General features: G+C 44.0%; 1 protein-coding gene across 7 annotated transcripts in view; it reads right to left on the minus strand.

Moving 5' to 3' along the window:
• VPS8 (VPS8 subunit of CORVET complex) overlaps window positions 1–24,907 on the minus strand; it is a 68,610-nt gene that overhangs the window by 43,075 nt on the left and 628 nt on the right. For 3 of the 7 annotated variants that reach the window (XM_042024723.1, XM_042024720.1, XM_042024719.1), the window contains exons 2-22: window positions 24,245–24,313; window positions 22,396–22,526; window positions 20,882–20,975; window positions 20,308–20,340; window positions 18,940–18,994; window positions 15,934–15,939; window positions 13,024–13,148; window positions 11,438–11,524; window positions 10,362–10,429; window positions 9,613–9,766; window positions 9,451–9,510; window positions 8,562–8,669; window positions 7,690–7,770; window positions 7,007–7,177; window positions 6,252–6,326; window positions 5,745–5,780; window positions 3,492–3,582; window positions 2,364–2,410; window positions 1,400–1,489; window positions 960–1,006; window positions 270–492 (exon numbers count right to left, since the gene is read on the minus strand). In XM_042024723.1, coding sequence (XP_041880657.1) covers window positions 270–492; window positions 960–1,006; window positions 1,400–1,489; window positions 2,364–2,410; window positions 3,492–3,582; window positions 5,745–5,780; window positions 6,252–6,326; window positions 7,007–7,177; window positions 7,690–7,770; window positions 8,562–8,669; window positions 9,451–9,510; window positions 9,613–9,766; window positions 10,362–10,429; window positions 11,438–11,524; window positions 13,024–13,148; window positions 15,934–15,939; window positions 18,940–18,994; window positions 20,308–20,340; window positions 20,882–20,975; window positions 22,396–22,526; window positions 24,245–24,313 — 1,851 coding nt within the window. The remainder of the gene's footprint in view (window positions 1–269; window positions 493–959; window positions 1,007–1,399; window positions 1,490–2,363; window positions 2,411–3,491; window positions 3,583–5,744; window positions 5,781–6,251; window positions 6,327–7,006; window positions 7,178–7,689; window positions 7,771–8,561; window positions 8,670–9,450; window positions 9,511–9,612; window positions 9,767–10,361; window positions 10,430–11,437; window positions 11,525–13,023; window positions 13,149–15,933; window positions 15,940–18,939; window positions 18,995–20,307; window positions 20,341–20,881; window positions 20,976–22,395; window positions 22,527–24,244; window positions 24,314–24,907) is intronic. The other 4 variants (XM_042024724.1, XM_042024725.1, XM_042024721.1 and 1 more) reach the window with 2 other exon arrangements.

Genomic DNA, 24,907 nt, shown 5'->3' on the forward strand with positions numbered 1-24,907 from the left:
CTCAAAATGTGAAAGAGTGATTGGGAACAATCCTTAAGGATTTTCCAGCACATTCAGCTGCTGATGCATTAACCTAAGCCAAGACACAAACTGGGGGAGCAAAACACAGCCACACTGTACAATTCCCAATTCACTGAATTTGATCCCAGGGATCAAATCCCAGGGACACAGGGAAAGCCCACATGCGATGCTGTGCTTAGAAGCACAAGATGTTGTAACTGCTGATTTATTCAGAGGAGCTCAATACAGTATGCAACACAACCACTCACCTGCTGTATGTCTAAACTGGTGATATCCATATGCACAATGCAGGCTTCCAAGTTTTCCAACCTGTTCTTGTCTTGGAAGTGAAGCAGCAAGTCTTTCATCACTTGAGCTGTGATTCCCATCAGCTTATCACTCAAGATATATGGCTCCAAGCACTCCAGAAAGATGCCTTTAGCTACAGAGTTCTCACTCATCTTATCATATATCTGGTTAAATAATAGATCCCTAGGAGGAAGGAAGAGTTTAGTTATCAAATAATTTTATTAAAATCTCCTTGCTTATCTACTTTCCAAGGGCTCCAAATTAAACTCCATTTTCTCTGTATCTCCCAGGCTCAGGAACTGAATGCCCTCTTCGGCTCCTGTACTGGGGTGAGTTACACAGCATACATCAGCTATGGATGCTGCAGCAGAAAAAGGGCTGTTAGAAGGGAAGTGATGATGATGATGATGGGAAAATCTAACAAGGCAGTTCTTGGTTCAAAGCAACTTTTCTTCCTCAACACATCAATGCAAATTTAAGAGATGGTTTTGTGTGAGTTCCTGACTTTGGTACCTGTTTTTAGGCATTCCTCTGAACTGTGATGTGACATATGCTATGAAATGATGTGATGCAATTCCTCTACACCACAGGAGACAGCACTGGGGTGCTGGGGTCTGCCCTGGGGGACAGGCCTGCCCACCCAGACTTACATGCGCTGCAGCAGGAGGCAGTAATCCACGATGACAGGCACCACATCCTGGGGAACAAACACAACAAATTGTAGGGACTGACTGGCAAAAACCCTGCCAAGCAGCACATCCTGCAAAGCATGAAATGCAGCCTGGCCAAGACAGAGCAGAAACAATGAGGTATCTGACTCAGCTAGTAGCTGGCACAGTTACAGGTTTTCCATATGCTGGTGCACATGGAAAAAAGCTCTGCTGACGCTCCCACAGAGCACCGAGGGCACACAGGTTCTGTTCTGCCACCCACTATACCCAAGTCCTGATTTCATGAGTGCACACAACAGGTGAGAGTTCAGCTGAACCACAGCAAGGTTTTTCAAAAATAGACAAGTCATGTTTGCAGCAAAACAAAGTTAATTAAAAAACCCCAAAGATTTCTGCAAGAGTCCTCTGGAGCACCATACCTGGAAGTGCTGCTCCATAACCTGGATTTTCCCTTGGTCAGGACATTTCTTCAGAGTCCGATCGGTGTAATGGAGAAGGATTTCAACCATCTGAATGACAATAAATAAGAAAACTCATTCAAATCCTATACTGAGGCCCTGCTTGGTAGCACATTTCAGACTGGCTTGGAAGCACTGTAAACTCTGCTGTCCCATTTGGGGTATGAAGTGCTGTGGGCAGGAAGGAGCAGAGGGAAGAGGCTGCCAAGAGATAGTGGTGTGACAATGGCACAGGAGTGCCCAGAGGGATACTGAAGGCCTGCATTAACTTTAACTGACCACAGAGCTGGGCAGCCAGCCCAACAGCCAGTTTGCAGGCTGGTGAACACATCCTGAAGCACAAGGCTCATCTAGGCCACGATTTTACCCAAAGCTTAAGTTAAAGTATATTACACAGCAAAACATAGCTACCTGCAAACAAAATAATAAGAATGGAATAGAGCCAAATAATTATTGCAGGAAGTGTGTATTTTAAACACATCCCTCTCAGAAGCAACTTCCTGTAACAACTCAACTGGAGCAGTTGAAGAGTTTATTCCATGTCCACATAAACACAGAGCACAGTTTCCATCCTGGGAGTCAGCAAGTCACATATGGATGGACATGTGCCAACCAAAGGTCAGGGAACTCCACAGTTACCTACACAAAAGGTTTCTCTTCACTGTGAGGGGACCAGAGATCTCCAGGCCTGGATGATAATGTCACCTTTCGGATTGCTAATGCTGCAGATTTTATCCCCACCCTACCCAAATGGTATTTCCAAGTTTTTTCTAAAATTCTGCTCCCAATTTCAGCAAGATAGAAACATGCACATATTCTAGAGCCAGTTGGATTAACTCATGGAGGACAGAAGCTGTTCCTTTTGGGAACACAGTATCACACCAGTACACATGAAAATCCAGTTGGGAAGAGCTCAGGGACTCACTCTGTCAGCAATGACTGCTTTCCTCTTGCTCGTGTCCCCAGTCAAGCCTAGAAAGAATGAGGGAGTGGGGTGAAAAACAAAGCTTTTCTCATCTAAGCTACCAGTAGAAATACAAAAACTCCGCAGTTCAGATGCTAATGTCACCACCCTTGAGATGTGGAGGTCAGGATATGTAAATACAGAATTCTGTGCTCTACTTTTAGCCCCCTCTTCTTCCAAAAGCTTTATTCTCCTCACTTAAAGACTGTTCCAGCACAGGATTAGCAAGAACAGCTCCAAGTGCTGTTTAACACTGAGAGAACAATTAATGGAGAGCTGTCAAAGACTGTACATGAGGGTAATTGCTGGAAGAGGTCTTGATGCAAAGAAGCTGAATAAAGTGCACTAAAAGGGGAAAATATCGTAAATGCCAATTCAAAAAGACAGATTTTCATTATTCAAAGCATTACTATCTGCTTTACTGTGCTATATCCATGCATTAAAACAAGACACATCTTCATATACCAGCAATTTCACAGCAGGATCTTGTCCTGGGAACTTGCATCTCATCTGTCAATGCCATCAGAAGTTATTTGCTGTAAAATCAATGTGTCCAGTACAAACCAGACCACACAAGTGGCAGTTTCTGGCACAATTAATATATTTCTCAAGCAACCTCCTTTGTAGGAAATGTGGTGCCAAAAGCCAGTGTGATCTTTTCAGTTCCTTGTACAGTCAGGGGAGTGACCTGGATCAAAGCACCTGCTTGGCAGAGCTGACAGAGAATTGCACTGAAAAGTACCTACAGCTCATGCATGGCCTTCTGGAATATTCTAGCAGGCTGGATATTCAACATCTGGATCCACCTTCTTCATGGCAAAGTGACAACAGGATGGAGTCACACACAGATCAAGTCTGACTTTCATTTGAAATCAGCAAGCTGCTAAAGGGAGTATGGCTAAAAAACCATCCAAAAACCTCAAACTACTCCATATAAAGGTTGCTTCTGCCAAACCCAAAAAACACATCCTATTTTCTCCAATTCAATTCAATTCTGTTTTCTTCCCCTAAAAAAGTGATTCCTGTACATGCAGATGTTTAAAACCATCCCTAGAGGTTTCAGTTAGAAGCAAACAAACCCAAACTTACCTACAACAGCCTTTGCTTTACCTTCATAAAAGGACCAAGCAAGAGCCAGGGCATCTGTGAGACGTTCTTGTTTCAGAAGGTGGTCAACTCTCTAAAATAACAAGGAATACTCGACCTCAGAACTACAGAAAAGATGATTCCCTCCCCTTTAAGACCAGCACTTCCCAGCAGTGGGTCACGGTCCCTGACATCAAGGTGACAAGACACCTCAGCAGCTCTCACCACACGGCAGGAAAGGACAGGATCTCAAAGGATGCTCTCAAATGGACATTTTCTGCTGGACTAAGAAATGTCAGGCTCCAGTACATCAAGTCCCTATGGGGGATGTTTTAAGTCAGATGCTTGATGGATGGAGACCCCCAGCACTGTTGACTGTCTGATAAACAAAGGATAAACATTTTCCATTCCCCATCCTTGCCCCATCACTCGGAGCACAATGAACACCTCTGCCATGCTTTCAGCAAAGCGTGTCCTCATCCTAGCCCCTATTTTCTCCTGAGCTCACAGTCAGCAAGGACTGAAGTAGATCACAAGTCACAAGTATTTTCTGCTTTAAGGAACTATTAACACCCAAGGTCAAGCACCACTGGCCTTGGTATGATAGGACAGTGTCGAAGAACCATTTGAGAGGAGAGAATCCAGGTCTCAGCCCAGCATTCTGTCCTGCAGCAAGAACTAACTCTCAGCTTCACCCTAATCATCACACACTCAATTCAAACTCTTGGTTAAGTCCCCTATGATAAAGAGGCACAACTGCAACATAGCAGAAACCTTGCAGTAACTTAGAAAGGGGTTGTCTCAGAGCACAGATTGTGTTTGACTTGTGAATTCCAGGAAAATCTGTACCTGAAATCATGGATCAGAACAAGACTCTTCATTACAGCTTACTAAACCAAATTCAGTGGTGAATGGCTGGAGACAAAACCAGCAGAAAGAAGTGATCTTGGTAACTAAAAGCTCAACAGAGCTCAACTGTTCATATCCTATTAAAGGTCCTGATACAATGTCACGTGAAGGAGTTTATAACCATGGATGAGGAAAACAGCCCTAAAGCAACCAAGAGGAAAAATGGTGAAGGTCACTGCTTAAAGGAGAAACATGAGACTGCAAAGAAATGGCTACCAGATTCCCTTGGGAGTCAGTCTTGAAGTGATTCTGGATTCATTGAAGCCTTCTACATATAGGCATAGGCTGAATTTACTACTGAAGTTTGCTGACAACCAACTGGCAGCACGTGAGGTGAGACAGAAGAACAGAAAGGCACGAGAGATGTGCCCCTGAAGCTGGTCACAGGAGAGCGATGCTACCCAACAGTACAAGCAGAAATCACTGGCTACAGGGCACCAGTGAATCTCCAGAGTGCCCAAGTCACTGATACCACGTGGCCAAAGGAATAGAAAAATGAGATTCAAGGATGCATGAGAAATGACACATCTAGCAGAGACTGTGAAGAAGGGGTGACACTGTGCATGGCACTTGTAAGATCTCACCCAGCAATATGTGGTGAACTGTTTGCCTATGCCCAAGAAACCCAGCACACAGGACATGCAGAGAACAGGGACTAGAAATAAAGAAAGGAATGGGAAAGTAATCTCACGAGAGAGATGAATGAGTGCTGCTTAGCCTTGCAAAACAAGGCCTGAGAGAGAACATGCACATACTGAATAAACATACTGCAAACTGGTGATGCAGGAAGGAAAACTGCTGCTTGATTCAAGTGAAAAGTACAACACAGGAATAGACATAAAGAGATCACTAAGAACTTTAGTGTGGGCATTGATGGGGTTTCAGCTGTCAGAGAAATGAAGTTCCAAAAAAAATCTTCAACCAACAAGGACCTAAAATCCCACGAACTTTCTAGGTAGTCTTAGATGGATTTTATGATGCAGCTCCTGCAGTAGCTGGGGACAAACTCCAGTGAAGCAGGTTCTCTTTCACTCCTGGATGCTTGTGTGGCAGACAGAAGGCTTGCATCACACACTCTTCCTAAGTCATGCATTGCACTAACCAAAGCTGACACAGAGCATGGTGCCCTTGTTTGGGAGAACAGGGACTCCATTCAGCCTGCAAATTTATGCAAGCAGAAGTCCCAGTGTCACCATGAAAATCAGTGTATCCACAGCACTGGCTCTGTGCAGCAATCAGGGATCCTGAACACGGCGCCCAGAAAATGCTTCACAAATGCTCCCTCCCTCCTTTGAGCTAGATTTAAGCAACTCAAGCCTCAGCTGTACAGTTTCCCTCTCAACATACCTCTCTCCAGCTTCTCAATGTCATGACATGAACAGACTAGGAAAGAAAAAAGAAATTGGAAGCTATTTACTTGCAGTTGCTCACGCAGCCTGTAGTACCCCACATATCCACCAAAGCACGCCAGTACAGATGACTAAATAAAGCAACCCTCAAGCAGTATAAATTGGAGCCCAGTTTTAGCTGCTGTCTTATTTTCTTCTGTTTATTCCCTAGCACATTTATAACAGAGACAGAGAAGCTTAGGACAGACGAGATGTCAGTAAAGTAAGGCTAAGTTTACCCTGGAGCTGAATGAATCAGGATATTGTGAAACGATGACAATGTCTTACTCAGCCCATACCCTGGCTAAAACCAAATTATTGCACATTTCCTTCACCCCACAACCTAAGTGCACGAAGAACCCATTCCCAATACACATCTCCACAGAAGACAAATTGCCCTTTTCTAGAAGAGCTACCACCATCAGTGAATGCCCAGTATTTTAACTCAAAAATTCCCCCCACTTACCTTAGTTCCAAGGTAGAAGATCTGACCACCACAGCTGCTGATAGACTGGTAACAAGCTTTCTCTCCCACCAGTGCCTACAGGGAGGAAAATCACACACAAGTAAAACTGCCTTTTGTTTTTGTCAAATTTCCCAAACAACATAAATACACTTCCAAGATCCTTTGTAATGCAGAAATCAAAATGAGGCTGGAGAGAGAACACCACAGGTTGCTGGGCAGTAGTAAGTCAAAGAGCTCTGCTGTCACTCCTTCCTGCTTGTGAACTCAGCTTCAAGAGCTGCTGAGCTCTGGCTACCCAAAGACATGAAGAAGTAGAGCTCTGTGCCTACCCTCAGGTGCCAAAAAGGTTATGGGGGCCCTTTCCATGCCACCTGCTTCTTCACATATCTTCCTCAAGAGCAAATGTGTAGGGCACACAGATGGGAAGACAACCGTTGAAGTGAGAGTTGCTACAACAGCAGTTTGACTGCCAGGAACCAGTGCTCCAGTCTGTGGTGTATTAAGCAAAAAAATCCTCTTAAAGAATAAAGCACATCAGCTTTTAGCCTAGACAGAAAATTCCAAAGCTTGGCAAGGGAGGAGCAGTTCCTACAGCCTTCAATGCACAAAAGGAAACATGGGCTGTCTGTTAGCTGCCCACATCACCAACACATGTGATTCCTGAGACGTCCCAAAAGGCTTTTTCTCTTCAGACTTCCACTTAGGGCCTACTTTAAACACACAGCTGCCAACACAAACAGGCCACCAGTGCCTACCAGGGCCTCGCTGACATTGCCCCCTGTGGCCAGAGACTTGAAGTGGCTGCTGTTGTAGACCAGCTGAACCTCTGAGATCTCGACAGTCTCCAGCTCCTCCTGAGTCTGACGGTCTATGACGTGCAGCTTCTCCACACTGTCCAGCAGCACCGCTGTCCGTGAGTTGATCCACTGCAAAAGCACCAAATTCCACATTTCAGCCATGCATTCTCCATTAGAGCCAAGGAAACAGGCTCTGGCCATATGCCTGAGTACCCCCTACTGGGACTTCTGGCAGGGCCAGGAGCTTTGTTACTGTACACAGCCACTTTACAACTGCACACAGGCTTAACTTCAAAGGCAGAGATAGGGAGGGTCCTCCTGGGGAGAAATTACATGGAATCTTCACAGAAAACAGCTGCAGACAAATGGCAATCTACCAGAGCTTTGTCCTCTTGGCACACTGTTTATGCTCCAGCACACTTTCTATCCAGAGGCGTCAAAGCCAAGACAACTACACCACCTGTTCACAGGTGGTTACCACACTGTGCTGGTTTTCCACAGAGTCCCAAGTTTAAGGACATTTTCAATTAGTCATCACCAGATAAACACAGCCAAGAGCACAGAACTAAGAGCTACTGAGACACATTTACAAGAAAACCAGTGCAAAAAAAATTTAACCATTCTGCAGTACAGAGACTTACAGTAAAGTTGATGAGATCATAGTGCAGATGAAGCTGTCTCTGCTTCGTGACGTGGATTGCACCAGTATCATCCCTCTTGACCTAAAGAAAAATCAGACAAGGCTGACTCAGACTCAAAGACTTCCTTCAGTTCAGCCTCTCAGTTCCCACAGGCCACCACACTGATTCCAGGAGTCTGGAGCTCCCTCCAGACAAGCATCTCACCAAGACAAGCTTAAACATGCACCCTTTTCTTTCTCCCACTTTTACCAAGAGAGATGAGAGAGGAGAAAGAGGACTCAATCCAGACAACACAACATCTGGGTGCTTAAACAAAGCTTAAGGTCCAACATGATAGCAGAGCTGGGCAACAAACTTAGCACTCCAAAACACCAGATTTTCAGAAGCCTAGGTATTGCTCTCATACTGAAATCAGCATGAAATTGTCTCTGAACAACCATATCTGCATGTGTAACTGCTGCAGACCTAAACAGGATGAGCACCATGCCCTGAAGTCAAACACCAACAGGACCGAAAGCTCTTTTCTTAGTGTTTTATACAATTTTTTCCCAGACTCATGTTTTAAAGCGAAAACTAAGATGGTGTCTCAAATTCACATGCTCTCCCTGAAAACAATCCACACTCTTATACCTCCAGTAGAAACACACTGCAAATCAATACTTCTGGAACAGATAAATCTCATGCCTCCAGGCACGGGCACCACTGCAGCTGAAGAGCAGTGACCACCAGGCTGGTTTTCCCAAGCCAGTGGGAAGCTGCAGCTGGTCCCAGCATGCTCAGGTCTCACACTGTCACCGAGACAGAGGCTCAATCCCTGAATGTGTGGATGAGACGTGACCACCTGGATGCAGCACAAAACAGCCCAGGCTCACCAGAAGAAAGTGCACGACGTCTCCTCGACAGAAGGCAAGCATGGGGTTCACCGAGTTCTGCACAGCCACAAAGTGCCACGCCAGCAGAGGGACACTTGAAGGGTCCATCTGTCACACAAAAAGCACAGCCAGTGGTTAAGGGACACCAGGCAGACCCTCAGCTCCAGAACACGTGGCTTTGCACTGACTGTGCCTTGTACACAGGGGCTGCAAAGCAAATTCCTGGCAGCAGTTTGTGCTCTTTGGTCCAGCCACATGTTTTGGAGCAGTGTGTGTCCTTGGCAAAGTGGACACCCAGACATAACACCACTGGTATCCGAGCTGCTCAGGGTAGAGCCAATCCCACATGGATACATATAACAAGCTGCAGTTTGATACCAGCCTTGTCTCCATTCTCCTAACACAGCCTATCCCACATCTTGCCCCCAGCTGCTTTTCCAGGAAGAATTATGCCATTGACTAGTGAAAATGAATAATCAAGAGTTTAGAAGACTGTTTAACGCTCGAAATCCTCTTGGTTCCTGTCCCTGTAATTAAGGGGTCTGCTGTGTGGGTCTAATGTAAAACAGTAGCCCCAGTCCAAGGTGATTGCAGCCATAATCAGGTCAACATCCCACCTGTGGGTGCATCCAGGCTGCAGCAGGAAAGACAAGAAGCTGAGGGGCTCCCTCCTGCTTATTTGAGAAAATCAGCATCTTCACAGAGGTACAGCTGGAAGCAGCTTCTCACCTCCTCTCTGCCATAATCTGCACACATCAGACCCACAGATTATCACTGCAATTCCACAGTGCTGTGGTACAAAACACCTGTTCCTGATCTCATCTCCTTCCCTCCAAGAGAATGTTTGTAGCCATAACCCAAAAAGCACCTGTTTGGCTTCATTACTCACACGGCCGTAGGGAAAGGTCATCCACACTTTCAGAGATGGCTTCAGGCCAATAACCAGAATCTTCAAGGAAAGCAACAAGGCAAAATAAAATGTTTGAGTATATAGCAGAGAACTTCTCCCTTGAGATCTCTCACATCAAGCCTCCTGCAAGCAGCAAGTTACCTTAGTGAGGGAGGCCATGGCCAGCAGTGAATACTGGGTGATAGGATGGTCTCTCAAATCAACCTTTGCGTGCAATGGCTCAATACAGCAAACTTCCCCCTTGGAGCCACTGAAGAGACACCGAGACTCGCACGTCCTCACTCCCATAACCCTCCTGCAAAGAGCACAGATCAGCTTGGCGGCAGCCCAACAATCTCAGGAGTGATCCTTCATAAATACTCCTTCCAAAAAGTCCCTTGCACAGCTCCAGGGATCACCTCTGATGTGTCACTGGAGGCAACCCCACACAGCTGCTCAGATACAGACAAGAATTCCTTAAGATCCTATCTGACAATGATGTTTGGGAAATCCGCGGACTTGATCAGATTGACTGTCAATCCTTCCTCCTTGTCCTTCCTCCTGTTGAAGAGGCCAAGAGAAAAATGAGCAGCTGCTGCAGCACAGCTCTCACTAATGAGCCAAGGCAAAACGAGAGGCAGCACTTTTGTGACAGCTACTAAGAGCCCACAAGGAGTGCCAAATTCTGGGCAATACAGTGACACCTTAGCAACTAAGGGTGCTCTTTGACTACTGCACTGCCACACAGCATCTTGTTTCAGCTGAGAAATTACACTGCAGCCCTAAATTACACCTTCAACATTCAGGCAGTAGCTTTATTGGTTTCAATGGGGTCTTTACTCCTTAGGTTTTAGAAACTATGACCCAGAATTGGTTTCTTGTACTTTCTATGGGTAGAGTTATTGTCTTACTTAAATGACAGTTCAAACACGGAGCCTCCGCTGTCATTGCAAATTGCAAGTGTTGGATCATCTGTAAACTGAGCAGAAAACAAGATTAAAATGGCCCTAAGAAATAAACTACAAACAAATGGATGTAAAAATACATGCTATGGCAGTACTAACAGCACACAGAGTACAAGCAGTGCACCTACAGAAAGACACCTTTAACATATTGAGTTGAGACAATTACTGGCATTTTTTATGATGTGCAAGAAAAGCAAGGTTTGTGCTTCACCTTCATTCCCTCAGCAAGCCCTGTTGCCAGATTTTGGTACCAAAGCCCCACTACTTTCTGCTGCAGCTCAGAACTGCAGCACACCAAAACCTGAGCTGCCTCTAGAAGGGCTTTCAGCCTCAAGCCCATCGGTTGGGGCCAGAGCTGGTGGATGGGCTGCAGTTACAGACAGACCCAAATCAGAAACACCCAGAACTTCTAATGATACCAAATAATTCAGAAAAATAAAGGATCACAGTTTCAGCTGGGGACACTTCTGGAGGTGTTTGCAACCCAGAATCTCTAAGGCCCACAAACATCTGAGCACATATAAAACAAAGCCAGGCACAAATTCAGACACGATTTTCTGTGTATGACAATAACACTATGCTGAACAAGAAGCCATAGATGACTTCTCTTTCAACCCAAAACATTCCCAACAACCTATTTGAAAAACTGCTGACAGAAGCTACTTTCTACAGTTCAAATTCTTTTAAGTTGAAAGCTGGCAAGTCATGTGTCCAGGTCAAAACACTGCAAGTTTTAGAGAAATGTGTTCTAACAACTAATTCTTCATACATTTTGGCACTGGAGAGAGGAGTTATAACAGACAACAAATGTTGTTTGTTACAGTACAACTCACAGCCAAAACTGTTATGTCAGTATACTCAGTTTCACTTTAAAATAGAATTTCTGCTCATTTTTCTCATCTCTGGATACCACTGCCATAGGTAGCTGCTCTCATCTAAAATTCAAAAGTACTGGACAAGGAAAGTCACCACATCTGACTGAACAAAAGTGGGCTAAAAGGAGTACATTTAGCGTTTATTACCTTGATGTGCAAAATGGCTGTTCCTGGGGGGTGGGCATCTGTTATTGATCGCAGCAGCTTCCCACTGGCCAGATCCCACATGGTGATCTGCAAGTAGATTGTGCTCAGCACACATTCATTGTCAAGGAGTTCTCTCCATCACTTCATGCATTACAGTACAGCAACAAATTCCTATACTGACATTATCACCCTGGGTTAGTAGGGGTTTCATATCAAAGCAAAGTGACCTGAAATCTGCTCCTGTCCTGTTTTTCCAAGCAGTTCACTTGTCTGCTTAGAATTGACACCACATGTTATCTCAACTCTGAATCGTGCCCTTTTGGACAGCTCTCCCCACCTGCCCAATCTCCCTCACCTCACAGCTATCTGCCTGATAACAACATTAAAGAGTGTAAGGTAACTCTGTTACCACCCAACGGGTCCAATGCATTTCTCTCACAGAACCAGTGAACAGGTGAAAAATCTCTAAACACCCCTGAGCAAAACTCAAGCATCTCCATGGCTACCACGAACCTTGTCCCTCCTCTCCTCCTGAGCTTGCTCAGCATGACAAGTCAGGTAGGAGGACAGACCTTGGCTTGTACTTAATATTAAGTTCAAGCAATTTCTCAACTAAGAAGCAGGAAGTCCCAAACTGCTCACTGCGTAACTGAAGAGTATTAACTACTCACTGCATAACTGCCCAGAAGAGCTGAGATTACAATCTGAATAAAACTTTTTTTATGGGAAATAGTACTTTATGTGATCCTATAAATCATCTATCAACACTTCTAGACCAGATGTTTCAGAGCCGTTGCTCCAAAATGTTTTATCTGAGCATCATTTAAAACCAGCTGCTGCTCTGCATGAATTAAGTATTTTCACATGGCCTGCAGCAGGCTGTCATGTAGTCCTACCATAGGCACAGGGGTGTGTTTTATCTACTCTGAAGGTGAAAGCCAAAGGACCAAAGGGAAATGAATGTAAAAAGAAAAAGTAGCCTTCTTTGTATTCCTCTAAATGTTACAAAGGTAATGTCCACCTATTTTGGTTTAGTCTTGTTATTTTTGCTCAGGAATTGCTTTCTCTCCTTTGGTTTTTAGAAGGGCATAAAACTACACCAGACTCAACCCCTTTTCCCTACATTCAAAAGCTATGCTACTTCTGTCACACAAGTAAGGTATTAGCAAAAATTAATTTTGGGGTTACATATGAGTTTCAAGAATTTCAAGTCATCACCACAGTAAAAACAGCTTTAATTACCATGCACAGATCTCGGAGAGTGACCTAGAAAGACTAAACTGCTTGTCCAAGTGAGCCATTGCACCTTTCAGTTTAACAGGAATTGTGTCACAACTAATTGAACCCTTTGCTATATTCTGCATTACTCACTTCCTCCACAGAAAACTCCCCCAGCAACCTGATTCAGCAGGAATTGGCTGCCTGCCCCAAGAAGCTCTGGGCACATCATGCCACGTGTGCTGCTTCTGAGCACTGAACCAGCCAACACACAGCTACAGACTGAGGGGGCTTGGCTTGGAGCTGTTGCCACCTCCAGGTACCCTTGCAGGGCAGAGCACTGGAGCAGCTCATCCTTCAGGAATTACCTGTCCTTTTGCAAAGCCACAGAGCAGCCTGGAACAGTCATTGTTGATGCTGAGAGCAGAGATGGCCCCGTACTGGGCCCCAACCGCGGTGCTGCCCAGACACAGCCGGAGAGCCTGGTTCTGATCTGGAGCAGAACAATTGGCAAGAAATTAAAGGAAGAGCAATGGTTAAAATTAACATCATGCAATTATTTACACCTACAATTCACCTGGGGTACATTAACAATTCAAAGACTTACAGTTCAGTTCTTCTAAAAAGGGGTTTACAAGATGAGAGCTCATGTTAGAACAGAAAGAGTGGGACACTGTCTTGCAGGGAAATACAAAAATTATTTTTAAAAGTACAAACCAGGGACAGGAAACATAGAAATGCAGAGGTATTACATACAGAAAAAGAAACTACTAGAAAATTCAAAGCAGTATCTAGCTTTCCTTTTACTATTCTCCAACAGTGCTTAAGTTGCAGCAATGAAGATGACAGAAAATTAATTCTACTTTCCGAGCCTTGTATTTCTGCATTTGAACATCAACTACAAAACCACAACAGAGGCTTTTGGCAAGTGCAATTCTATGTCATAATTTTATTCTTATTTTGTAATTTTACTCCTTGGTTTTGGTTGCTGAAGGCCAGAGGCTGGAAGGAAAAGGCACTTTTGTCTCCAAGCTGCACAGTTAAAATGCCTGATGAGTTCGGGTGCACTCAGCTCTTACTCTATAAAGGAACTCCCTCCCTGAGCCACAGGCTGCTGCAAAGAAGGCGCCACTGCTTGCAGAGCCATGCCCTGTCCACTCCTGCACAACACAGACCATGGGCACCTCTGTCTGTGCCAAGTTCTTGGAGGCTCCCACCATGAGAGACTCAAATGCTTTACAAGATGCTGCTCTTCAGGAGTTTGGATGAGATCCCTCTGCCTGTCTTTGGTGCACTGCTCTCAAAAGCTAAGGAAAACGTTCTGGAGCTGCTTCTTCCACCCATCTCTGCTTTGGTCCTGCTTTTGAGTGAGGGAGTGGGAAAAGATGCTTTGTGAGAACTGTTGGAATGAAGATTACGGGGATGTGAAATACATCAGGAACACCACAATAACACTGTGTGCAGGATTCACCTAGAGCAAGGAAGGGAAAGGATTGGATCAAGGAAACAGAGCTGAGCACCAGGAGCACCCTGCAAGATGTGCCCAAGTCATGGGACACGTTTCTCCAAGCTGCAGCACTGCTAGGAACGTGCTGGCTGTGAAACAGAGCATGGATGTATCCTGCATTTCTTATCCAAAGCGATGCATTTATCACTCTGCACAGAACCAGCAAATTAATCACCAGCAAGAACAACAGCTGAACTCCTGGATTACTCTAAAGCACTGCTCAGGGTGAGGAGAAAACATCCTTGGCCATGCTACTAGGACACACCTTGACATCACTGTGACAGGGGTGTTCACCACATAGATCAGAACAGGTCAAGGAAAAAGAAGATGAAGGATTTCCATGAAAGTTCAGAGAAAACAGAGCTACAGCTGGAAAACAAGTTTCACAGAGAGATATTCTCCAAATGGTGTCAAGATCCAAAGAAATAATTCTTGTTCCAGAGGCCTGGAAATGCAGCTCATTTACAAAAATACTACCTGCTAACCATAAAAATCTGTTTGAAAATAGGGGAACACTGCAGCTCTTTATATTAAAGGTGAATGACTTCTTCATTCATGGAAGTACCTTCCACTTCAGCTTAAGCCTGTCAGTGAGTCAATCCATAACCTGTTTCCTCTCAGGCATGAAAAAGGAGAATCTTCCACAGCTTTCTCTGAAAAGGTTTACATCTTTATATGTATCCCCACAGGAACTCTCAAAAGCCATTTTCTTTTTCCCTCACCTGCAATGTCCATTCAAAACAAACAAGACCCCTATTGTATCCCAAAATTAAGTCATTTGTATGACCAATCCAGTACTTGTTCTTGTTTCCAGACAGTTAAAAGATGACACACCATTAAGAGCCATTAGATAAGATTTTTTTAAAAAAAAAACCCAACTATACTATGGATGAAGTTGCTCCCAAGGCAAAACAAGATCAGAGGATCAATGAGCTTCTACTAGTAAGCTGGCAAAGTAATAAAAACAGACAAAAGCAAAAGGTTATCAAAGCTGATCTGATGATTTTCCAGACTTGTACTATCAGCTTGGAAGTAAGGTGCATTTAGGATTAAACATAAAAAGCTTTTGCCAAATGCTTGAAACAAAGGTGGCTATCAATTGTCAAAAATGTTTTTAATTTTTCAATTTACATAAGGCAATTCTTCATCTGAAAATTTTCTGGCAGTAACTGCGTTGCTCTCAGAGTCTGAAGTCAAAATGAGAAGGCACCTAGATAAGATTCTGAATGTACAGAATAAAGACAAGTTTGTGAACGTGAAAGAAGGCGCTTTCCAGCATGAAATGCATTCAGAAATGAGCATAGCACTGCAGAAGTTGATACTGCTCAGACCACCAGGTTTTCATCAAGATCTTTTCCTTACGCCCTGATTTTCCTGTGTTTGAAAGGCCTGCTTGATTTCCTGCAGAATTACTGACACACTACTCGTTTTATTAGGCACAGTGCCAGGCAATGCTCTGGGTGGATGGTGATCTCATGGAAGAGCCTTGTCCTGCCCTGAAACACCACCTTCACAGACAGCTGTGCACCTGCTGCTCTAGGACATTATAACAATCACCTTTACCTGCTCCTCTGCTGTTCCTGCCTGGAGAATCTGGGAGTGTGCAGTGCACATGCACCCACTAAGCAATTCCCAGCAGCATCATCCACTGAGTGGTTCCTGCACTGCCTCACTGCTGAGCTGCCCCTGAAATCCTGGCACAGACAACATGCAACCTGGGCAGCACAGGGGCTGGTCATGCAGGGACATGCACACAGCAGTGGTACCGTACCTTTGCCTTTCAGTCCACACAGAAAGAGCCAAAAGAGAAGAGACAAACCAGAAATCAATATAAAAGGAAGGAGTGAAGCAATGAACAGCACATATGCGACAATCTCCAAAGACAGAGAACCCTCAGATTTTGCTGAGTGTTTCCTTTGGTTAATGTTTCCCCTTCTGATTTATTCAAGAAATGATGCTGTGATGGCTAGTGTTCTAAAACCAAGCAGTTTAAAGGTGAGCTTATAAATTTGAACTTCATTGCACTGAAGACCAAAAAACAGAAATCTGAGAGGAAATAAAACTGGAAGTTCACAGTAATGTAACTGGTAAAACTATTTTCACCCAGTTACCACAAGCCAGTAAATCAACTCCCCATTAATTAAAAAAAAAAAGACTCCCAAAATCTAGTTTTAATGCTGTCATACCTCAGCAAAGACTCAGGACACTCACCATAAGTTTTACAAACAGCAGAGAAAATAAAAATAAATAGTCGTACCACACTAATCAAAACACAATTTAGCTATACAGAAAGAATTCTTTTGTCTGGAACAAGTCTTTATGAAAAATGACACATGTCACTGAGTTGTGCTTAAGTCCTAGTTTTTGAGCAGTGTAAAACCTCTGCTCTTCTAGAAAAATGGATAAAGAAAACCTCCAAAGAGTATTTGTGTATTGCTGTAGGCTTGCTGGGAGAGCACTGCTCCACTCCAGCTCGCAATCCTCAAGCCAAGTCATGGCACACAGCATAATCGTTCATTTGCACAGCACTCACAACTGCAAACAAGTTTGAGAAGGATTTTGGCAGAAAGATGGACCTCCTTTACATCAAAATGAAAAATAAAATCCTCCAAGCGAGCACAGCCCTAGAAACAAGCTAAGGGTCATTTTCCTAAGGCATAAAAAACCTGTCATTATCCAAATGTGGTAACCACCACCAAATAGCAGATAAACTACGTGAAAGATAGGTAAAATCTGAGAGCACCAACCCTCCCCATTAATGTCAGATCATGGAACAAGCAGCAAACCCCAGAAATAGCAGACAGAGAGGTTTAGATGGGTCAGGAGGATTTTTTCCCCCTGCCAGAGTATGTGGCCCTGAAGCAGGTACCAGAGGAGAGTGTCTCCAGGCCTCCAGACATCCCCTCCTACCACCTCTTCTGCAACACTTCCAGGATGTCAAACTTGGCATCTAATCCAACACTAATCCAGAAGAAAAGTTTGCTTTTCCATGTTACACGTGCAGTCTGAGAACTGTCCTGTGATAATGTTTCAGGAGCCAACAGAAGCATTCAAAAAATGCTTCAAAGAACGAAAGTTTCCCAAGTCTTCTATAGTAAGGACACAGCAGACAAGTCATGAGTATAGGTGGACTTAGGAGGAGAGACAAATTAGCTGAAGTCAAATTTATGAAAGAAAAAAATAAAGTTTTAAAATATGTGAATGACACAATTCAGAGAAATGCGTTCAACCAGAAAATGGACCTACATTTTTGCATTCAAAAAATGTGTTATGTTCCCATTGTACAGTATAAACCCTGCACACACCTTACAAACCTTCAGGGAGTAAGTCTGACCCTAATCTACACATCTAATAAAAAAAAGTACAGATATTGACTGGTCTACAGACAAAAACTCTTGGTTTAAATTTCAGAATAAACCCAAGCCAGATCTCCAATCCTCTCTTTGCACACAACAAAGCCTTCTACAGCCATATCCTGCCAAGGTTTCTCTCTTTAGATAGATCTGAGAGCATTGGGGTCAATGTCCCAGCTTTAGTTACAGAACTGAAGGAATTCAGCAGAGAATAAGTGTCCAGGAAGCATTCTGAAACAAAAACGGACACTTTACTTCCATTCCTCATCACCTTTAAATTACAGCACAGACTCATAGAGTAACTTCAGCTCTAAGCTGTGCATGGAGGCCTCTGGCCCAGTCCTGCTGCTCCAAGCAAGGTCAAAGAGACCAGCCAGCTCAGGGCCTTGCTGAGTTCTGAATATCCCCAAGCAAAGAGACTGCACAACCTGTCTAAACTCTTATCTAATGCTTCAACACCCTCAGGATGAAAATCTTCATCACGGCTTCCCTCAGTGCAGCTTGATCCACTGCCCCTTACCCAGCACCATGGACCTTTGGGAGGGATCCGAGGCTCTCTTCACTCCACCTTTCCTTCAGGGAGCAAAATTGTTTCAATACTGGATTAAGCAAATGGGATCAAATAGTTCAATGTCTAAATACCCAGGAAGGTGGGTCATGCACTGTCAGAGTCTTTCCCATCTATCTGGAGTACCCTGTCCCCCGTAACTTCTTGGTCTCCAAGAATTTCAACCAGCCTCAATAAATACACTGAAATTTCTAACCTGGTTAAGAACCAGGTGCTGCATAGACAAAAGGCACAAAACCTGAATGTGACTGGGAACAGCTGAAGAGCTGTTGTGGCCCAGCTGGTGAGGGGGCAAACAGAGGCACAAGCTCAGAAAAGCTTATAAGAAAGTTTGGTGATAAGAGGAAGAACAGAATGACAGAATGAAGGGACACAGAGGTGCCTGCCTGGTGCAGGGGAAGGGCAGGGAAGGAGACACCCATGGCACAGGTCTGCAGGCAGCCAGAAGCCCCACTTCCCAGGGAACACATCTTAACTTCCATAAAGCTGATACCCATTCTGTCACAGGGCAGAAGATTACTACTGATGATGGTTGTGTACAGGTTCAGGTTTCTTCCACATGAAAACAGAGTATTTTCTATTCAAACACAGAAAAGGCTCTTTAGACAATTCACACAGAGCTAAATTTCTCCATATCAAAGTGCCAGATACACAAAGTGCAGAAGAAACATGAATAAGGATGACAAATATTACTTCTGCTTCATTTCTTTACTGAAAGAAAAACACATTTAGCACAAACAACATGGAAGAAACCCAGCCTGCAGTTATAAATCAGGCTGGGTTTTTTTGGCTTGTGTTTGCATTTTTTAAAGATCATTAAAATGCAAATAAACTCCAAACTTTATTTTTAACTTACCAAATATCAGTGCTAACCCATGGGAGGTCCCCACTGCTATCAGGTTTGATGCTGCCTGAAAGAGTCACGCAGGAAGATTGAAAGCAGAAGAAACATCATTCACAAATCCACCACTTGTCAAGAAAAGTTTGCCAAAAGGGGAAGATTTCAAAGGTTGTAACTTTTTCCATTTATAAGTGACAAGCACAATTCCTTCATGAAGACAGATAGGTACTACACCTGGACAACCATCACACAGATTATCTCAAGATCAGAGGGCTGCTTTTTCCTCTGCTGTTTGAAATTCAAATGCTCAGAGTGGTACCCACAGCAAAATTTCATCTCTCTACAGTCAGTCTCATTCTTTTGGTGCAGTTGCTGAGTATAAATATTTGGGATTTTATCCTAACTCAGCTGCTACTTCCACATCTGAACTCTTCTAAAACCCTGGCCAGTGCTGGTCCCCTGAAGAGCAGTCCACACCAAGCCAGAGACTCCAACTTCTTTCCATGGGGAATTAAACAAATCCTATTAAACATATCCTCCAAGATCCTACTGCACTTGCAAACCTGCATTCAATGAAATAAAACTTAATAGAAATCACATAATGCTGTAGATGTATTCATCTTGTTCTAATTTTTATTTCTTAACAAGTCAGATTAAAAAAATTCAAACGCCTCGATGTCTGGATGTGTAAGTACAGGTTTTTATTCTATGTACACATCAGTCACAGCATGTTTCCAACTTCACTGTGCAGCCTTTTGCCTAAGAAGTGACTACTTTTTCCTTTTCTTTTTTAAACAAAAACGTATTTTCTTAAGGGCTGCTGTTACTACAGTCAAAGCGACTGAGCACATCTTTAGTTTCTTTGTAAAACATTAAAACTCACTTCACAAAGGCAAAACAAGTACTGACTGTATTTCACCTCATTAAAATGCTTCTCCTCTCATTTACTATAGGCAGATTCACTTCTGACATATTTAGACATAATTAGCATGCTTGACTTCAACAACTTTGATGCAAATTGCTAAGCAGGAATATCCTTCAGACAGCCTTTTAGTTAATATTTCACACAGAGAGACACTGAGATTTTGAACCCATCACTTGGAGCACTCCAATTAAATTTCTATAAAAAATTGTTAGGAGTCAAAGCAATAACTGGCAAAGAAGAAACAATTAGGGAAATTCAGTGTGCTCAACTAAGAAGCCCTGGTGATGATATAAAAAAGGGAGGGCATGATCAGCAGAGGGGCAGCTGGGCAGTGAAGAAAGGCTCCTCCCACTCGAAAAGTCAAGGAAGACACATTTATCAGCTGTCTTAAATTACTGCTTTAACAAATTGGCATGAAAGCTAAATACACAGTCCTTGAAAATTGTGAGAGTACTTACAATTGCAGTGGGCAAGCCAGCATCCACTTTGTCCTGGGGAAACAGGAGAACCCACGAGTGAGAAACACAACTCCCAGATTGCTCACGTCTAATAACTAGAACTTCAGCACCCAGAAAAATAAACAGCAGCTGCATTTTAACGGTCCCACCGGGGCAGACAGAGCTGAGGGAACCACTGGCTAGAAACACCCAGAAACAGAGAGGAAGCAGAACATCCCGTAATTCCACGTGGAAGTTACTGTGCTCTTCTCAAAGAGCCATGTGCCTGTTGCAAGCATTGAGCAAACCCAGTTTCAGCACCTTTGAGCACACTTTCATGTTATATGAACATTTCCAACCAAGTTTCATGACATCCAGCAGCACAAATCAGGGCTAAAAGTGACCCAAGCAAATCAGCTAAGCCCTGATTCACTGCAGCCGAGGGACAACTGGTTAGTAGTTTATGTCCCTAACATGATGTTACACAGAACTAATAGCAGGGGCAGGCAGGAGATCTCACACACACACATCCCCCCCACACACCAGAAGAGTTTCACATTTTTCTTAGTGGAGGTGCCCAGAAGATGACACTTACTGCTGCAGACACTATTTGGGCAGAAATCCCTTTCAGGAGTGAGAGCCGTATCACTGATCCATGGAGTGAGAGAGAATCTGGGAGTTTTCTCTTCCTAAGGAAGTAAGAAATGAACCAAAAAGCATTAGAGCAGAATAAAAGCTTGGAAATTTGCCTAACCCACAGCTAAGCCAGCAGGTAAATTCTGCATACACCCGTAACTCATGCAGTTTCCATTCTTCTTCTTGGGGCCACAAAAGGAGATAAGACATAAGATAATCAGCAAAGCCTGCTCTGCCCTGCTGTACCTGCACACAGTTTGGTTTTAACTCGTGTACTGGAGTAAAAAAACTTAGCTCTTCAAACAAATGGTCAGTTTCAAGCACGTAAGTGCAAGCCTTAGAATTCATTATACATCCTGAAAACAACCCTTCAGCTCTTTCAGGGAGTGAAGAAGTTGCAGCCTGTAAAGGTGAGTATCTACAGAAAATACACAAGTGGAAAAGGCTCATTAGCAGAATACAGACCTCTTAGGAAAACTGGGTGTATGGTAAAGAACAGCCTTCAATTAATACACAACTCACCTGATATGAAAGCTTAAGTGCTTCTGTTTATGGAGAAAACGTCTTCAAAAACTAACTAGTGCAGGAGCAGTTATTTGGAAAGAGCACCGGTAAACTCTAGCAGGCAGGACAGGGAAATTCCCAGCAAAGCTGCAATTTTGTTGCCAAGCTCACACAACCAGAGAGCCAAATTCCCCAAACCAGCAGGCAAACATTGGGGTCTTCTCTCTCCAGAGGTGCACAAACAAGCAGCTCCCACAGAGGTTCATCCAACATGTTGCTGGTAGCTGGTATTATGGCTAAGGACCCATAACCACAGCAACCAGCGTTGGTTGGTGACAGGAACACCTCCAGGTCTTCCTGTGTACTCTGTACTGGAAGAAATTTAAGCCTCTCCAGGTAACACTTCTCTCAGTACAAACCATCTTATTGAAAAACAGAAGGGACAGAGAGCCTGTACACCACCCTAGGCCAACATAAACCATCGGACTTCAGAGCGTTTTTATCTTGTGCAACCGCTCATGGCACACAAGGCAGCCATGGGAGTGGCTCAGGCCATCATTTGAGTAATTAACGACCCAAGTCAGCAGTATTAGAGCTAATTATCACATTTTAGATGTCAACATTAGCAGTCCACTCACAGAAGTGACAGCGGTTGCCTTTTACAAATAACCACCAGCTGCTTGCAGACTAGGTCAGCCACCTCTTTGAAACATTTTCTGTAGAGTCATCATGATTCAGTGCTTTAAAGATTCCATTAAAATTTGGAGAAATTTAAACAATCCATCTCCCATAAAATGCCTTTATTGCTCAAACAGGCCAGCCCTCGGTGCAACTACAAATCCCATCTTTGCCTATGTGATCCTGGAGGAGTAACAGTGTTCTGTGAAAAAAGGAGGATTTGTTTCCAATGGATGTAAGCAGTACCCCTTCACAAATGGTTTCACCTCCCAGGGCATGAGGCTGCAGTACCTTTTCAGGTGTGTCCTGTCCCCACTGTCAGAGCTGGCCACAGAAGAGGTGTCATAGGAGTGTGTATCCGTGTTATCAATGTTCAAGAGAAAGGGATCCTCCAAAATGAAAGACTCTTCTTCATCATCAGTCTGGAGGGCGAGAATCACCACAGCTTGCTAAATGTTCAAAATGCACAACAGCAGAACTAAAACATTAGCAAAGCAGCATCAATTCAGCAAGGAAATGGACAAAGAGAGGAAAAGAAAGCCTCATATTTAAAAGCTAGAACTATTTATTACTTTACTGGGCTGATTCTGTGGAAGACCCAGTTTTCAGAATTCACAATAATCACAGAAGTGGGCTGGAGAAAAAGTCAACTAGCTTTTCTTCCCCAAATATTATGTACTCCATCAAAACTTTACTGACCTTTAACAGAGCTGTTCCCAAGTCTCCAAATTGCCAAGAGAAGGCCTAGAATTATCATCATCTACTCCAGCACTTGACTAAGTGGCACCAAGAGCCCAGCAGTCCCTCCAGCTGCCATGATGGTTGATTTTGCTCTTTTCTCAGCTCTTCTGTTTGCAATCTCTCTCTCCTTTCAGTCTTAGCCTGGAGTTCTTTATTACAGTTTTTCAAAGAGCCATTCTCCCTGATGTGTTCTAAAGCCAGTGCAGCTCCTGTTGCTCTCTCAGCACAGAGCCAGAGCGAGCAAACACAACCCCCCAGCTGATGCCAAACGAGCAGGGAGCAGAGCAGCTGCCCCTCGTTTCTCTTACACCTGGCAGCCCTGTGCCCATCAAGCATCTCTTTCTGAACTGCAGCTGTTTGTCTTTTTGGCCCAGACAGGTTCTTCTCTGCTAAAATCCTTTTCAGAAGATGTTTTGCCAGTCATTCCCATCCTACATTTACTGAGATACTGCAATAAGACTTTGTCTGCACTGAACTGTATTTTCTTCATGATTACCTCTCAAGTTTAAGACTTGGAATTACTCCTCTGACATGGATGTCACTGCATGTCCTTGCAGTTTGAGAACATCCAAATTTACTAAACTTCTGCTACCCAAGGCACCAGCAGAAACAGGACACAGCTACCCCTACTACTCCTCTTGTTTCTAGACCATCTCTGTTCAGGATACCTTACACCTGTTTTTAATGCAGGTTTTTAAAAGAACTGTCACTCCTGGCAGGCTCCTTTCCCTTTTATACCAGCTTCCTAGCAATCCAGCCACCCATCTCCTCATTTTGTTAAAAACCTTGTTTTCTTGGAGTTTATCTTTACGTCCATGCCCTTCTTTGCATTTCTAAGCATTGTGCACTCACACAGCTACTGCAGAAATACATAGAGTTGGATACAAGTGAGACAGAGTCAGATCTCCCCTGCAAGGTACCACAGATAACATCAGATGCTGAGACTGTTCACTGCTCCTGCCAGAGAGCTGCATATGTGAAAGGAACAACACAAATGAAGCTGTGAAGAATCCAGTTCTCATCTCCTCCCAACAACTTCAGAACTACCCTGAATACTCTGCAATTACTTTTAGCTAAAAAAAACTCTTTGGTCACCCTGACCTTTAACATGCTCTCTAGACTTCAGGTGACTCTCCAGATCTACAGATGAATGTGCTTAGACTTGATGAAAACCTCCTATGCTGCAGCTGTGGATATTTTAATTGAAAAAAAAAACCACCAAAATTCCATATCACACACTGCAGAGCAATTACTCCACTGAGAATGCACTTGCTACCTATGAGCATCAGGAAACCATCAAGTTCTACAATTTTGTTTTCCAGGAAAAACACAGTAGGAGTAGAGGAAAAGGAGCACGTGCTGCCTCACCTGACCTACCCCTGTCCGATGGATCACTCACCTCATTTAGGATGCTCTCCAGTGTTGGAGGGGTATCAACTTGAGGAATGTCGAATTCTTTATCATCAATCTGTACATCAGAAACCACAACCTGAGTTTAGATTGCCTACTCCACCTTCCAAATTATAATTAAAGCCACATGAAAAGCAGCTATGCACACACGCCTCTGCCCAGAAAGGCAGGCGAGAGCTCCGAGGGCAGGGTCACACACAGTTTCACCTGCTTGAGTGAGGATAATAGTTCCTTCTTGGAGGCTGTGTGAGACTTATTTCCAGAAACAGTCATAGAATACTTTTGATGTTCTGAGAATAAACACGCTATTGCACTATAAAGTGTTTTGCAACAAGAGAGAAATTAAATGACTGACTCTGTACCTGCTACATACATCAGGCACCCACCATATAGAACTTTGGGGGTTGTTGGGTTTTTTCCTAGATACGGTGAAGAACGTGAGATCTACGTAAATGACAGTGACCCATGTCACCATACTGGAACTGGCACAGAATAGCCTGGGACGCCCCCGCCGACCCTTTCTGCCGGGTGTCTGCGGGGCCCGACCCTCCCTCCCGGGTGTGCGAAGGGAGCCGCCGACCCTCCCTCCCGGGTGTGTTTGGAGTGAGCCGCCGACCCTCCCTCCCGAGTGTGTGCGAAGGGAGCCGCCGAC

Source organism: Corvus kubaryi, unplaced genomic scaffold (genome assembly GCF_017639235.1).
Source record: "Corvus kubaryi isolate FWS band 111438036 unplaced genomic scaffold, C.kubaryi_AGA036_p1.0 37264, whole genome shotgun sequence".
Taxonomy (NCBI): domain Eukaryota; kingdom Metazoa; phylum Chordata; class Aves; order Passeriformes; family Corvidae; genus Corvus; species Corvus kubaryi.